The sequence below is a fragment of the Bos indicus genome, chromosome 13 (assembly GCF_029378745.1).
Source record: "Bos indicus isolate NIAB-ARS_2022 breed Sahiwal x Tharparkar chromosome 13, NIAB-ARS_B.indTharparkar_mat_pri_1.0, whole genome shotgun sequence".
Taxonomy (NCBI): Eukaryota; Metazoa; Chordata; class Mammalia; order Artiodactyla; family Bovidae; genus Bos; species Bos indicus.
In genome coordinates this window covers 25,520,425-25,537,933 of record NC_091772.1, presented here as the reverse complement: position 1 = coordinate 25,537,933, position 17,509 = coordinate 25,520,425, and the positions used below count along the sequence as shown (strand labels likewise).

The 17,509-nt window shown below is 39.2% G+C and overlaps 1 protein-coding gene across 12 annotated transcripts in view; it reads left to right on the top strand.

The window, feature by feature from the left end:
• Positions 1-17,509, top strand: part of ARHGAP21 (Rho GTPase activating protein 21) — a 130,160-nt gene that overhangs the window by 91,241 nt on the left and 21,410 nt on the right. For 9 of the 12 annotated variants that reach the window (XM_070802085.1, XM_070802079.1, XM_070802086.1 and 6 more), the window contains 4 exons: positions 6,506-6,535; positions 7,857-9,747; positions 16,412-16,570; positions 16,708-16,810. In XM_070802085.1, coding sequence (XP_070658186.1) covers positions 6,506-6,535; positions 7,857-9,747; positions 16,412-16,570; positions 16,708-16,810 — 2,183 coding nt within the window. The remainder of the gene's footprint in view (positions 1-6,505; positions 6,536-7,856; positions 9,748-16,411; positions 16,571-16,707; positions 16,811-17,509) is intronic. The other 3 variants (XM_070802087.1, XM_070802088.1, XM_070802091.1) reach the window with 1 other exon arrangement.

Below are 17,509 nucleotides of genomic sequence, written 5' to 3'. Positions count from 1 at the left end.
TTCTTAATCAAGTGGAATTAATTGCAGGGTTCCTACCCTGATCATTCAGCACAATGAAAGAGTTACAGTCATAACCATGGAAGGCAGTGAAGTCACTAGATTGAAAATAAAGAGGGGCTTATTCTCTAGGGCTCTACTTATGCAAAGGACCAGGAGGTGATACTTACAGGGTAGGGCAGGCTTGACCTTGAACTGTTGCATTCTCCTGACTCAGAGACAGAGTGCTCTTCCGAAACAGAACTCTACTGAAGAGTCATCTTTAGGAGACTCTTTCCTTGCTAAGGTGAAGGCACTGGTGGGACTTTGTTAGAACAGTGAAAGAAACAGTCCATTTCAGAGTGGCTGGCAATGAATAAACGCCGAGGGGAGGGATCAAGCACAGAATGATCATCCTAGCATGCTGTGTGGTTGATGCAGGGGATCGACAGTGCAATAATGTTCTAAGGATGTGATCAGTGGGAAGTTTAATTGATGAGTCTCCTTGTGTTTTATCTAAAGTAGAGGGAAACTACAAATTGTTGCACCACAGGGAAAAGTTGGTTCACTGGGCTGACCCAAGCACACAGATCTTCAAAGTTCCTCAGTAAAGGGTCCTGATATACTGTAACAGAAAAGTCATATTCTTACAACTTGTTGTTTTATTTTAAGCATAAGAAATTAAAAGCCCAGGGACTTCCCTGGTGGTCCAGTGGTTAAGACTCCACCTTCCAATGCAGGAGGTGTGGGTTCCATCCCTAGTTGGGGGACCTAAGATCCCACATGCCTCACAGCCAAAAAATCAGATCATGAAACAACAGAAGCAATATTGGAACAAATTAAACACAGACTAAAAACGGTCTACATCAAGAAATAAATAAATAAATATTCTAAAAAAAAAAGAAAGAATTAAAAGCCCATATCCTTGATAATAAAAGAAAACCTCACCTTAAAACCCAGTCTTCATTCAAATTTGCATGTCCTGTAATTTGTTAGGAAATTGAAGGAGTGTATATAGTTAATGTAGGTTATGCCTTGTTCCCCAAAGAACATCAAAATGCAGAAACTTCTTTTCCACATAAATGTTTTTAGCTAGGATATCTACAAGTGTCATTTTAAAAAGCCACTATAAAATCCAAAGAGAATCTGGGATTTAAAAAAACATATGTGAAAACAAGAGGCCTTCAGAAATATTTATGTTGCTCTTAAATCTGTTACTTAAAATACATGCTTGTAAAGATGTATTTGTCCCTGTGAGGTTGAATATTCATTGTAAAGAAAACATGAACATTTTTACAGCCACTGTAAACATCATTTACCCAAGAGAAAGCTTGTTTTCTCAGTGTACATGTGTTTGCCTGGGTAACAGCAGGATGGGGTGTCCATGAACTTTTGCTCCTCAAGTGATGTATAGACCAAGTGGTTCTAGAGGTCCTCAGCTCATCTTTGAGAGGTGATGTAGAAAATTTGATTTAAAACTTGCCTCATGGAAGGACTGGTATATAATAATAAATCTCATAATGTACAGAAGACAGTGATACAGAGTTGAAAAGCACAAAGTAAAAAAATAAATAAAAAAAATTAAAAAAAAAGAAAAGCACCAAGTATTGGTAAAATTGAGAATTCTTCATTATGTTATTAAACTAGTGCTGGTAATAGTACTTCTTTACTTGGCAGCCTTGTTTTTTAAACATATCTAGATCCACAATACGTTTAGTTTTGTATTCATTTCAGTCGTCTTATGTAGTGATATTTTAGACTATGATCATAATCTTAGACAAGTTCATATTTTCATGGTGATATTACAAAATAAAAAGCACTTCCTGTTGCACTTTTTAAAAAGTGAAATGATTGTGTTGCTGTCTCAGACATTGAATGAAACAGCCATCACCCATCAAGTCGCCTGAAGGGCGATAGTGATAGTAGTGTTAGTCGCTCAGTCGTGTCTGACTCTTTGAGACCCCATGGACTGCAGCCCACCTGGCTCCTCTGTCCATGGAATTCTCCAGGCGAGAATACTGGAGTGGGTTGCCATTTCCTCCTCCAGGCGATCTTCCGGACCCAGGGATCGAACCTGGGTCTCCTACATTTCAGGCAGATTCTTTACCATCTGAGCCACCAGGGAAGTCCCTGAAGGGCAATGCTAATGGGGGAAAAAAAAAATATGTCCTCAAATGGACCCATTGTAGGAGGGCTAGATCTGAGCATTCTTTTCCATTCACACCTCAAGACATTTTGGTAAGCCTTTAGCACCATGGACTCAAAATTGAATTTTGAGTTGATCAGTTGTGATGGCTCTGGAGATTCTCAGGTATGTCTGGTGTTTGACAAGGGCATTTGGAGCCTACTTCATGTTATTCTCTGTTAAACACAGCCGGGTTAAACAGCTTTTCCGGTGTAACAGGGAAGAAAGTGATGTACTAAGACTTGAACCCACGCAGGTCTGAGACTGTATATAGCCTGTAGTTGAAGCTAAACCACCGTTCCACACTGCCATTGGGTCCAGACGAAGGATTCCTGTGGCTGACACAGTCCCACTGCCGAGCTGTCAGGATAACCAGTCTCTGGGCTCTGCACCCACTGCCCTAGTCACCACTCCACGAATATTGTGACATACGTTGAGAAATGTAATTTAACCGAAGTTTTCCTTTAGATTTATCAGAAGCACTTTCTAATCAAATAATTATTTATTATGTTCCACACTCAGTATACTCTTCAATTTAAAATTAGGTGTCCATTTGTCACATGTGCATCAGGGTGGTCCTGCTTTAGAATAGGGAAACAAGAACAGGAATTTTGGAAGGTTCTTTCATATTTTGAAAGTTTGAAGCAGTTACTTTCTTTTGCTTTTTTATCTTATTTTAAATATATTTTTAAAAAAGAATCTGCCTGCACTGTGGGAGACCCTGGTTCAATTCCTGGGTTGGGAAGATCCTCTAGAGAAAGGATAGGCTAGATACCCACTCCAGTATTCTTGGGCTTCCCTTGTGGCTCAGCTGGTAAAGAATCCGCCTGCAATACAGGAGACCCTGGTTCAATTCCTGGGTCAGGAAGATCTGCTGGAGAAGGGGTAGGCTACCCACTCCAGTATTCTTGGGCTTCCCTCGTGGCTCAGCTGGTAAAGAATCTGCCTGCAATGTGTGGGAGACCTGGGTTCGATTCCTGGGTTGGGAAGATCCCCTGGTGGAAAGGCTACCCACTCTAGTATTCTGAAGAATTCTGTGGACTGTATAGTCAGCGCATGGGGTCGGAAAGAGTTGGACACGACTGAGCGACTTTCACTTAAAATATTATGAGAATATACATACTTGTTAGAAAAGTTTCAAATGATTTAGAAAGGTATAAGCTGTCCACAACATCCCCTTCTCCCATGCCCCACTGTGACATATCTGGCATGTATTTGAAAGTTATACAAACACGATAGGTGGTTATTTTTGCTTTTGTCATAGGTACAGGTATTAAAATTAACAGATCAGTCTGTTAACAGTGAACTGGTAGGCAGGAATTTTAATCTTAGTAGCTTATTTATTCTGCACTCTTTTTGTTGGTTTGTTTTTATTATTTACTAGGCAATAAATACAGTATGGTAATAGTAATACTATAGTAATGGGTATGGTAAGTGACTTGGATGCAATTCTACTAAAACGGAACTGAAAGATTATTTTTGGATTATTTAGCTACTGTTAGGCACTGTACATATAATTAAGATCCAGACTGTTAACATTACATTTAAATGCTCCTTACAATTCTAATTCCAAATGGAGACATTTGTAAGGCATCTTTCCTTACTCACTCCCCTCAACCCCCGCTTAGAGAACCCTTTGGATCTGTAGGCATGACAGGGTTGCTACTATTCTGTTTTCATTAGATATGGCTTGAACTTTAACATTATGAACTTTTAAACTACTAAGCTACTATAAGATATAAAACTTAAGAACAAGGGTAAAGGAAATTCAAGAAAAAACATAGAGTGATATTTAAAAGGACTAATGAAAAAAATTGGCCAGAGTTTTTTTTTTTTTTTTTTTTTTGGTCATATCCTGTTGAATTCCCAAGTGCTTAATCAGTCTGAAAAAAATCTGAATATTGTCTAATTCCATCAAAACTTCTGGATATGTACTATGAAGTATCCATTTGGACTTAAATGTAAAAGTAAAAGTGATTATGAGCCAAATATGCAATTCTTATGACATTGGTCTCAAAAATTTCTGGGCCATGCCATGGATGGTTGTTGTTGTTCAGTTGCTAAGTCACATCCGACCCTTTGCGACCCTTTGGACTGCAGCATGCCAGGCTCTTCTGTCCTCCATTGTCTCCCAGAGTCTGCTCAAATTCATGTCATTGCAGACTTATTAACGTATTAACACAGGATGATTTTGACATCATTATAACAGAATAGAATTATACAAAAACTATATAAATGAATATCATTAGATAAAGAATACTTTAAGTGATATTTTGTTCTGTTTAATTGGTGCCTGTTGACAATTCAGAGATTCCCAATGGGTAGTTAAAACATTGAAATGTCTGACCCTGATGTCTCAGTGAAAGACTCATGAAAAAGCATGCCACAATCACAGCTATGAGCAAGTTATAGAGTTTTAAAGTCTGTTTTCAGAATGGGAAACTTAATCAATGGGTTCCATGTTCACCTGGAAGAGTGGAATGCTGTAATCCACCCCCAGTGTTTGCCCAAGCCCTGGCTAAAGCTTTCCTTAGTAGACTGTTTTCCAGAAGAAAACCTAATGGCATTATGGAAGAATAGGACTCCTTACAATGCATATTATCTGTTCCTAGTTTACTCCCCTAGCTTATCATGGAGCTAATTTCTGTCTATTCCACACCTCTTAGCATAGCCATTGAAGTTTATTCTCATGACTTACCTGGAACACATACTAAGCGACAATGGCCTTAGAGCACTGTTGATTTCCCCAGGAATGTTAATTGAATGTATTGGTTTCCAAACTTTATGAGAATGAGAAACATTTAAATAATTACAATCTTTTTCAGTATCCGTGAAATGAGAGACTATGTGAGGAAATTCAATACTACTACTGAATAAATTCATATTTTAGTTGTCTCGAGCATATTTGCTTACATTAGACAGTAGTACTGTATCTATAAGATATTCTGTTTAGTCAGTCCACTGGTGATGCATGGTCCATGTGTATGTATTTTAAGGACCCCTTTGCCATCACTTTACCCAGAAGTGGGGACCCATGAATATAGACTATTTAGGAATTTTAGCTTTATCTAAAGTATGTCAAATACCTTTTCAAGTGTTTAATATTGGTTGACCAAAAAGTTTGTTTTGGCCAACCCAATAGTTCTGGTCATATACTTCTATTATTAAAAGATAATACTCCTCCCCGAATTTGAATAAAGGAAATATGTCTGAATTATTAGTTCTAGAGCAGCATTTCTTAGCAGAAATTCGAATTGTGTAAAAACCCCCAGGAAAAAAAATGGGTTCCATGGCCAAATAAATTTGTAACTTCATGCTGAGTTTTATAGCGTATGTTAATGTAGTAGAAGTTTTGAGAAGTCATGAAACCCATCAGCCAACCTTCACTTTGTCGAGCATAGAGAATACAGCCTTTCAGGTGATGTTTCATAAAGCTGCACACACATGCTCTGGAAACACCGAACCAGACAGCACACTCATCTGCACAGTTTTCCTGTCATGTAACAGTATCAGTGCGACTGTAATCAGCATGAAAAAGATAGGCTTATTACATCAGTGGCAAATGCCCAGAATGTCTATTTGGATTGACTGTTTTCATACCTTTACAGTATTATGGTATGCATGTTTTCTTTCATCTACTTGGCTTTTGTTTCTCACGGTCTCCTGGTTCGGATTCTATAGTATTCATTATACATGAAAAAGAATTACTCTGGAAGCAGTATTTTTTCATGTCCACTAAGTAGTTATTTTTCTAAGCGAATCAAACAGGACAAAAGGGACAGAGTGGAAAGATCTTAATTTTTGAGGGAAACCCATTTAACCCAACAGTCGTTCTTTCATTCCAAAGTCCTAGTGTCAAGGCAGCGGCAGTCAGCTGACAGCTGGTGGTTGTGCTCCGATTTACAGGGGAAGGAGGAGGTTGTACTATTTTAAATGCATAATAGAGCATTCGTTTCGTCATCTGGAAGCAGAGATGGAAGAAGCTCAGGGGAACTGAGAGGCATCAATGTTGTTCGCGTGGAAGGGAAGCTTCCTAGCACATTATCAGACAGCAGCGCAGATCAAAGAAAATATCTGTCAGGAATGCATGTTACCAGATGTATTTTGCTTTCAAGAATGGTAGACAAATCAAATCAGAGCCAGATAAAAGCCTGAGAAAAAGATGCTCAGACAGAAACTCAAGTTAATCTTTATGCCTCACTGCCCTTTACTTCTCTTGGTACCTTCCAGAGGATTCAGTATAGATGTATTTTTAGCTTGCTGTTTTCCAGCATCAATATGACAACATGATTCTGTCTTTATGTCAGTAAGCAGCTTCTACTATGTTTTCCTATTTTCTGCTAGCTACAATTTACAAAGGATGTCACAGCTCTGGTAAGAACTGCACAGAAGCCATTTCCTTGCTTTTTAAGTCATGTTTTGTAGAAATTTGTAATAAGCCATTCTATTAAAACTGTCAGTTTGCTTAGAGGAATCTCTTCGTGGTGTTAATCTTACTAATTTGCAGAATGTGTTTGTGATACATTGTTTTCTTTATTATTTTTTTCTTTTTATGTTTGATTTTTGTATCCTGTGCATAACTGGTGTTAAAACATAACATTTATCTGCATCCCTGTATATTTTTGAAGCATCTCACCTTCTCTCCTTTCCTAGTACTTTGCTGTTACGTTATGTTATGTTTGTGGCTGCACTTGAGCTTTGCAAGCTGTCTAATGCAAAGACAGGAGATAGTTTTGAATTAAGCTTGTTTTGATTAGGGAAGGATATGTAACATGACACCACACCTAACTATCTCAGCTGTTGAACATAATTCTGAGTTACCTTAATTAGCTCTGTTTTGTAGAGTCTCTGTATTTAATTTGTTGCTTTTAAGTTTTTAAAAATATTCCCAGATAATTTCATAAATAGTTGATTTAAAAAAATTGGAACTGCCTGCTTGCCTGTTCATAATAGAGAAATGTCTCCTTAAAACAGGTAAAAGAGACCAAATAAATTTGTACAATACAATTTTGCATGAGTGTAAAATAAAAAATATAAATTATATACAGGAAGATGAATTATCTTTATTCATATTTTATGCCTTTAATATGTGCGTATTCTCTATTTGAAAAATTTTAATAGTTAACATGGCTGTTGGAGGACCTAATTTATCAAAATGGATTATTTTTAGCAATTCAGCAGTTATTAATTGGCAAGACAATGTTCTATATATTATTTATCATAGCAGTAGTACCTAGAGTAAAGATGTATTTGGTGAAGATTTTTAATATTTTCACCTTCACTCTGGCAAAAGATCAGGTTCTTCTTTTGCTGTGAGATTTATTAGGCAGCCATTTAACCTGCCAACTGCTGGGGAAAAAAAAAAAACAAACATAAAACTTAACAGGGGAAATTTTTGAAAGCAAGATGTCCATATCTAATTATGGCAGGTGGAATGGATAGAATTTGATGTGTTTCAGATCTTTTGAGAAAATAGGCAATTGTAATTTATATTTTTTGCAAATTCTACAATTTATTTGCTTTCTGAGAGACTAGCTGAATTTGTGGAGCCCCCTTACATTGTGTCTGCATGCATGCTTTAGCGAATGCCACTGGGGAACAAGGCAGGGCACTGTAAAATAAGACTATATCGCAAGATTGGAAATGTGTTCCTTTGATGAGTTTGAAGTGACCCATTTCTCTCCTCTCCATGTAGGCGTATTCTCAAGATGCCTACCTGAAAGGCAATGAAGCCTACAGCGGCAATGCCCGCAACATCCCTGAGCCCCCACCAGTCTGCTACCCCTGGCCGTCATCCGCCCCTCCCGCCATGGCGCAGCCCCCTGAACCACCTCCTCCAGACTCCACAGCAAGCAAACCGCAGACTAGCCCCCCAGTATTGACGCAGCCCGGCAGGGCATACAGGATGGAAATCCAAGTGCCTCCGTCACCACCAGAGGTGGCCAAGTCCAACACAGCAGTGTGTGTCTGCAATGAGAGTGTGAGGACCGTCATTGTACCTTCTGAGAAGGTTGTAGATTTATTACCTAACAGAAGCAACCACACAGTTCCCGCTCACAGAACTGAGGAAGTGAGGTATGGCCGAAACGAACAGCCCTCTTTCAAAACAGCGACGAGAACCACCTCACCGCCATCCTCAGTTCCCACTGCCCATCTCATCCACCAGCCCGGCTCCAGGTCGTTGGAACCTTCTGGCATTTTACTTAAATCTGGCCACTACGGCGGACACTCAGAAGGTCTGGTGAGCAGATCTCCAGCTGTGGAGTCTCCTTCCGTAACTGTCAACCACTACTCTCCCAACTCCCATCAGCACATAGACTGGAAAAACTATAAAACTTACAAAGAGTATATTGATAACCGGCGCTTGCACATGGGCTGTCGGACCATTCAAGAAAGGTTAGATAGTTTAAGAGCCGCCTCTCAGAGCACAGCGGATTATAACCAGGTGGTGCTGAACCGCGCTGCCCTGCAGGTACGGCGTCGGAGCACCTCTCAGGACCGAGTGCCCCAGTCCATCCAGGTCCGGCAGCGCAGCGTGTCCCAGGAGAGGCTGGAGGACTCTGTGTTGATGATGTATTGTCCGAGGAGTGCCTCTCAAGGTGCGCTGACATCCCCTTCTATTAGTTTTAGTAACCACAGAACTCGCTCGTGGGATTACATCGAGGGACAGGGTGAAACCTCGGAAAACGTCCATTCTGAATGTCCACCGCCGGATGCAAATGGTGAACGAAAGCAGACTTACAAGTGGAGTGGGTTCACCGAACAGGACGATCGGCGAGGTATTTACGAGAGACCCAGGCAGCAAGAAATTCACAAATCTTTCCGAGGCTCCAATTTTACAGTGGCTCCCAGTGTGGTGAATTCTGACAGCAGGAGAGTGAGCAGCAGAATCGGGGGATCAGTGTCTCAGTTTAAAAAAATTCCAGCAGATCTAAAACCCCTGCAGCCCAGCAGAAATTTTCAAACTGCTTGTGGAATATCCCAGCCTCGAGGGATTTCCCAAGACAGGTCACCTCTTGGGAAAGTCCGAAGTAACTCTCTGAAAGGGCCTTCTATGCATGTCGCGAAACCGCCCTCCAGCCAGAACTCATTTCTTTCTATCAAAGACCAAAGACCAGTAAATCACTTGCATCAAAACAGTTTATTGAATCAGCAGCCATGGTTACGGACGGAAAGTGCCCCCGATCACCAAGTGGACACTGGGAAGCCCCCTTCTCTTTCCGGAGCTTCTGTTAAGCCCCCGGCTCTGGCAAGTGAGAATGCTAGCACTCCAGATTTTGAGTTATCCGTCTCTCAGAGGAATCAAGATTTAAATGTACAAGAGGTGGAAATTCAGCAATTGAATGCTGTAGATAATAAAGAAACTGTCATCCTAAGAGAAAAACCTCCGTCTGGTCGCCAGACACCGCAGCCTTTAAGGCATCAGTCTTACATCTTAGCAGTGAGTGACCAGGAGACAGGCTCAGACACCACCTGCTGGCTGCCTAATGATGCTCGCCGGGAGGTCCATATAAAAAGGATGGAGGAGAGGAAGGCCTCAAGTACCACTCCACCTGGTGATTCCTTGGCTTCCATCCCATTTATAGGTGAGCTCACCTCATAGTTGTTGGTTAACATGTCAAATATGCCACAAATCTTTCCAGCAAAGTATTTCTAGTTTCCAGGAATTTTACTCTGATCTTGAAACACTTGTTCTGAATTTTCTACACTCTGCTAAAAACCAGAACCATAAGTTTTTTTTTTTTTTTTAAGTATTTTTATTTATTTATTTAGGCTGCACCTCACAGCATGAGGAATCTTAGTCCCCTGACCAGGAATCAAACTCGTGCCCCCTGCAGTGGAAGGGCAGAGTCTTAACCACTGGACTCCCAGGGAAGTCCCCAGAGCCATAAGCTTTTACTCTCAAAAATTATTTCTAGCATCAATTTTCCTTTTTTTTTATTTTAAACTTTGCATACCCAATACCCACTGTTAATCTTGATTTTGATGAAACATATCCCTACCATCTGGGGAGACTCAGCAAACCAAATTGTGCTTGGTTGTTGATTCAGCTGAAACCATAGCCAAGTAGAACAGTTTGGATCACTAGCAATCAACCTTTCATTTCATCAGTGCTTTTTACTTTCTGAAGCTGATTTCTGTATAAATTTTAATTCATGGGCCGACTGAAAAGACCTCTTTGTTGCTAAATTACTGTCTTAGAATAAATCCTGGAATAGATGGGGAGAAATTACTTAAATGACAAGCCTGTACCCTGATCTAGAACATCTATCATGTTCACTGAGGCTTTAGACTGCTCCCACACGCCCCAAGTATCTTATCCACACAGCAACCAGTACGTTTTTAAAAACATAAATCAGATCATTTCATTTCACTCCTGATCAGAACCCTGGTTTAGCTTCCTATGTTACTCAGAATAGAATCCAAAATCCTATGGAAGGCTAGGCCCTCTGTGATCTGCCCCACAACCACACTGCACCTCGCTGCCCCTGCCTCCCACTTTCTGCTCATCCCATCTTCACGCATGCCAGCCACCTAGCAGCCCTGGAACACACCAAGCACACCCTGCTTCGGGGCCCTGGCACCAGTTCCCAGCCCTGGAATGCATTCCAGAGATATTCACAAGACTGTCTCTCTCTCGGTACATTTGGGCCTCTGCTCAGACATTACCTTATCAAAGCAGCCTTTCCAGACCAGCCTATCTGAAATACACACAGAACCTGACATACTCTATGTCCTTAAGTTACTGTATTTATCTTTATACCACTTGTTTCCACTTGACATTGTACTTTTTCTTTTATTACATCTTTCTCTGCAGGTCTAAAGCCTAAACTTTGTGAGAGCCAGGATTTTAGATCTTTTTATTCACATCTTTGTCCTTAATGTCTGGAACCACTGCCTGGAGTAGAGAAGGGACTCAATAAATATTTGTTGAAATACCAGATGAATGATAATTTTGAGATGATAGTTTAAATGTATAGCAAAACAAAACAAACTTTTATCATGTCTAAGATACCATCTGCTAACAAGATTATCGTGTATGTCCATTAGTATTATCCTCATGTAATAAATGAGAAACTTAAGCTATGGAGAGGTTAAATAACTTGCCCAAAGTCACACAGTTAATAAGCAATAAATAACTTGCCCAAAGCCACATAGTTAATAAGCAATAGAGACTTCGCTGATTCAGCCTCATCTCAGGGCATAACTCCAGAGGGCATCATTTGTACAGAATGCATTGTGAAGAGCATCCTCTGGAGGTCTGTGATGCAAGCCTTGCTTTGAGGCCAAGGTCATACTCTTCTTCAGTGGGTAGGTTCAGGAAGAGTTTGCCATGATTTTTGTAATATAATGTGGTTCTCTTTGAGTGCTATTTCAGAATTCTTCTTTTCTAGAGAAATTTTTTAAAGCTCTTGCACTGTTGGACTGTCATGTGACACTATCAGAATCAACTTTTTAAAAAAAATTCCATATAACTCACATTTTAAAAATATATATGACATATTCAAGTTGTAAACATTGTAGGGAATCTCAGCCTAAATTGTGCTCATGTTTATATCTGTAACCTTAAGACCAACCCCCCCCCAAATAGCAGAATTTTCTTGTAGATGAAACGGTATAAAAATGATTGTTTTATGATTTTTTTTTAAACAACAAAAAAAACCTTGCTGTATTTCACAGGCCTGTGAGACCAGAATAATAGCATTATATTTGTTCCTACTTAATAAGAATAATATAATCCAATTATAATAATAAAAAGTTTGCTAGTTACATCTGTTAATATTTCTTCCTAGTTACTTCTAGGTATAGGAATAAACCAAAAGGTCAGTTATGTTATTAAAGAGAACTTTGGCTAAAATATAAAATAAAAATCTATTTAATTGTACATGCATATAAAGATTTAGAAAAATGATTAAAAGAGACCGTTTGTTCATTATAAAATAAAAATGCTCACTATTTCTGAATCAAATTCTACTTCAAGTACTTATTTCAATCTCTTTTATAGTTCCCAGTGAATGACATCTTTTGTTTTATGAATCATGACTTAAAAGTCCCATAATACAGAAATGACTTTGCTGCTGCTGCTGCTAAGTTGCTTCAGTCGTGTCCGACTCTGTGTGACCCCACAGATGGCAGCCCACCAGGCTCCCCCATCCCTGGGATTCTCCAGGCAAGAATTACTGGAGTGGGTTGCCATTTCCTTCTCCATTGCGTGAAAGTGAAAAGTGAAAGTAAAGTCGATCAGTCCTATCGGACTCTTAGCGACCCCATGGACTGCAGCCTACCAGGTTCCTCCGCCATGGGATTTTCCAGGCAAGAGTACTGGAGTGGGGTGCCATTGCCTTCTCCGAGAAATGACTTTATAATCCACTTATTTCTTATATGCCTCCCAGAACCTAAATGTACTGCATATGATTACTCTTGTATGTCATTTGATTGGCACCCATGGAAAAGGGTAGAATAAAGAACTGAGATATGAACACAGAATTGATTTCACTGTTTCGGATGTAAACTGGATTTTTACATGGAAGTAAGCATTCTTAAGTACCAAAATTTAATATTGAAACCCTTTTATATTGTTGAGCTTCAGAGTTTTATCTGACCAATAGGTCTTTTTTTTTTTTCTTTTTAATTTTTAGACACATCCCATGGCATATGGGACCTTAGTTCCCCAACCAAGGATCAAACCCACTCCCTCTGCACTGGAAGGCAGAGTCTTAACCACTGGACTGCCGGGGAAGGCCCGGTGTTTGTCTTTCCAATCTAGCTATTTTTTAAAATGCATGTCTTACTAGGATAGACACCAGCATTGAAATGGAGTAAAAGACCATTTGCAATGTTTCTCAAAGTATTTTCTGGAAACACTAATTCCATTTGATAAAGGTGGGGGGAGGGGGTGCGAAGATTAGTGATCAAATAAATTGAGAAATGCTGAGTTTTAAAAATTAAGTTTGTCTATCATAGACCTCTCAGGATCATGAATATACTCCTTATATCTTATGAGTTTTCTAGGCAGGATATGGAGAAGGCAATGGCACCCCACTCCAGTACTCTTGCTTGGAAAATCCCATGGACAGAGGAGCCTGATAGGCTGCAATCCATGGGGTTGCTAAGAGTTGGACACGACTGAGCGACTTCACTTTCACTTTTCACTTTCATGCATTGGAGAAGGAAATGGCAACCCACTCCAGTGTTCTTGCCTGGAGAATCCCGGGGACGGGGGAGCCTGGTGGGCTGCCGTCTATGGGGTCGCACAGAGTTGGACACAACTGAAGCGACTTAGCAGCAGCAGCAGCAGCAGGCAGAATATAGTACAATTTGTCTCAGAAGTATTTGACCATGAATCCTTTCTTTTATTTAGAACATTTCAGTTTAGTGTACCATAAAACATACTTTGGAGAATGTTGGACTATGCTTTGTACTTTTTATGAAACATTAAATTAGAAGGAAAAAAAAGAATTAAGGCTTGCTTTTGTAGCGTCACACTCCAGAGTCTTAATAGTCTGTGATTTTAATAATTGTTTTTGTTACTTGAAAGCATTATAACCAATGCAAATAAATAGGTGCTTTGGCTTTATTTCCCAAAATATCAGAGAATGGAGCCAACTCATTTACTTTGTTATCTGTGTAATACAGAGATAATGAAACATCTTGCAGAAAGAAAAATTTCCAGCATTTTGTTATACATTTAACATCTAATAGTCCTCTGGGGTCACAAGACTTAGAAAAATGAAGAAAATAAACCACTTTGTTTTTAAATTAGGAAGATCAGTCATTAGCAGTATTTTGTTTATACCTATTCACACCCTTGTGGCTCAGCTGGTAAAGAATCCACCTGCAATGTGGGAGACCTGTGTTCATCCCCTGGGTTGGGAAGATGCCCTGGAGAAGGGAAAGGCTACCAACTCCAGTATTCTGGTCTGGAGAATTCCATGGGATGTATAGTCTATGGGGTTGCAAAGAGTTGGACACGACTGAGCGACTTTCACTTTCACTATACACACATGCCCTGTAAAGCTTCAAAGTATGTCCTGAAAATAAATTTCAACACCTGTCACAAGTAAACACAAAATACAAAACGAATAATGAGTTCCTAAGTAGTTTGTTCTTTAGTAGCAAGTATTAAGGTATATTCTCCAATCTTAATTTTTTTTTCTATTTTTAATTGGAGGATAATTGCTTCAAAATGTTTTCTTAGTTCCTGCTGTACATCGACATGAATCAGCTATATGTATACATATATTCCCTCCCTCCGTTCTGAGCCTCCCTCCCACCCCCTCACGCCACCCCTCTAGGTCATCATACTACTACTCATAACTATTAATATAAAAAAGCCAGTTGTATTACCCACTTCAATTTCATCTAAAATTCGTACTCCCCTCATTTTTGCCATATTTTAAATGTTTTCTCTTGTTCCTCTCACCCCAGAGTTGTCCAGTACGTGTGTACCAAATTAGGGTTAGCCTAAAAATTGAATTTGGTTGATACAGCCTTGTTGACACTGGCATTTAAAACCAATTCAGAAATCTTAGAGCTTGTAGGATAGAGCTGGATCACAACATTGTTCTTTACAGCATCGAACTTTACTTCCATCACCAGTCATCCACAGCTGGGCGTTGTTTTTGCTTTGGCTCCGTCTCTTCATTCTTTCTGGAGTTATTCTCTGCTGATCTCCAGTAGCATATTGGGCACCTACTGGCCTGGGGGGTTCATCTTTCAGTGTCATATCTTTTTGCCTTTTCATACTGTTAATGGGATTCTCAAGGCAAGAATACTGAAGTGGTTTGCCGTTTTCTTCTCCAGTTCAGGAGAACTTAGTTATCTGAAATTTACCCAAAAGGCATGGGCCTGGGTGACTAAACAATAATTTTGAATTTAATATTCACTCTTTTTAGCTCAGATTTCCCAAGTTTGAGTTGGCATCTTCTTACTAGATAAATTTATGTGTTTCAAGTGTAACAAAACTGCTCACCACAGAATAATTTTAGATGTTCACTTATCTTCCTTTTGGTAGTAGTGTTGGCTTTTATCCTGAAATATTTCAGACTGATCTATAGCATACCTTGTAGAATACTATGCTTATTTACTTAGGGAAATAAAAATTTTTTTAAACTTTGTACTTATAAAAATTATAGAATCGTTTCCCTCAATCAGATTTTCTGGGTTTTCAGCTAGTTCCTTTAATATTGAAAGTAGATCCAATAATAACTGCACTCTCAGTCAGATCTGTCAGTTTTTAAAATAAATTCAAACCTCAGAAGCCCCCTAAGAAATCTCTGGCTTATGAAAGCTCCTAAGTATTTTATGTTCTTACATAAATTAAATAGATAATTTTACCCCTATTGTGGATTTATTGTTGTAGTCCTCTTGAGCTATAAATGACCCTTCTGATAATCCTAGCCCAATTTCTTTATAGGGAATGAATTTAATATCCAGAGGAATTAAGTAGCTTTCACAAAGTCCAGCAAAACAGGATCTAAATCCTTTGACCCACAGCTCAGTCTTCCCCATTCCTAACAGCTGGCTTATTCTTTGTGCTAAAATTAATCATCCTAAAGATAAATTTGTGAAATTGGTGCCTAATATATATTAAATTATTTTAAGGTAAATGTTAGATTCCTTGAAATTAGTGTTTGCAGCATTCGTCAGCTGGCAAGCTGGGTCATCTTTCATACACACATGCCTCTCACATACACACAAACATGCTGCTTTTATAGTTTAGGTTTTGAATACCTGTGAACTTTGGTATCTTGATCAGTTTGGTGAAAGTATTAATTGTTTGGTGAAAGTGTTAGTCGTGTCCGACTCTTTGCGACTCCATGGACTGTAGCCTCAGTCCATGGAATTTTCCAGGCAAGAATAGTGGAGTGGGTTGCCATTTCTTTCTCCAGGGGCTCTTCCTGACCCAGAGATAGAACCCAGGCCTCCTGCATTGCAGGCAGATTCTTTACCATCTGAGACATCAGGGAATTCTCTTAATCATTTGGTAGAAGCAAACAATTTAATTTTGGGTAAAAGCAACTCATTTGATTTCTTAGATCATATTCTTGGAATTCTTTGGAATTACTAAAGTAGAAACTGTGTGAGTAGACTTCTACCAGATGACTCTTTCATTCACTGTTATTGCTGTGGTTGTGTTCAGATCTCTGGTTCTTTTAACACTGGGTACCAATGATTAGTTCTGTCATTGTTATCATTAATGATGATGCCATTTAACATCCCAATATTTATTTTCATTTTATCTTATAGATGAACCTACCAGCCCTAGCATCGATCACGACATTTCTCACATCCCCGCCTCTGCGGTCATCTCTGCCTCCACCTCCCAGGTACCCTCCATAGCAACGGTCCCTCCCAGCCTCACAACTTCAGCTCCATTAATCCGACGTCAGCTCTCCCATGACCAGGGTATGTTTCATTGAGTAGTTATGTGAATTGTCTCACGTTCTCAGTTTTCCACTTAGGGTACTGTGGTGATCTTCTCGCTGTGAAAAAAGAATCTGGAAAGTCCTTGCACATATCTGAATGTTGGGTTTTACTTGCAGAATCTGTTGGACCTCCCAGCCTGGATGCCCAGCCCAGCTCAAAGACAGAGCGATCCAAATCATATGATGAGGGCCTGGATGATTACAGAGAAGATGCAAAACTGTAAGTCTCAAGCGTGTTGTTTTAAATGCCTATTAGTGGGTGCTCAGTATGCCCTTGACATATAAATACTGAATTTACTGATGTATTTTCTAACTTCAACATTAGAAATGCAAATAAAAAATAAAAATTGTTACGTGATAATACATTCAAGTTTAAAAATCAGTAATACAATTGTATTTTATGATACAAAAATACACATAAAATTATTCCTGCTTTAGACCTCTAGTCACACAGTCCTATTCTCAGACAGAGCTATGCTATCTTTTATGTAATTCCAGAGCTATTCCGTGTGTAAAATCATACACATTTGCATATGCTTATATACATTCATGTGTGTATTCTAATTATTTTTATAAACAAATGATACGTGCTCTACACACAGATCTTGGAGAGCTTTCAGTGTGTGTATTCCTGGCTCATTCTTTTTCATAATTGTTTAATTTTCCACTGAGGAGTTACACTGTAATATATTTAATTGGTATTCTGTATTCTATTAGTAGACATTTCGATGGTCAAATCTTATGCCACAGCAAATAATCCTTCGTAGACTATATTTATACATAGTTCATTTAGCATATATGTGTGTGAGTACAGTTAGAAAAGGGATTGTTATATCAAAGGGTGTGTATATTTTTTACTCTAAATTTATTGCCAGTTGCTGTCCAATTTGCTCTTCCTAGACTAGCTGCCTTAGGGAGT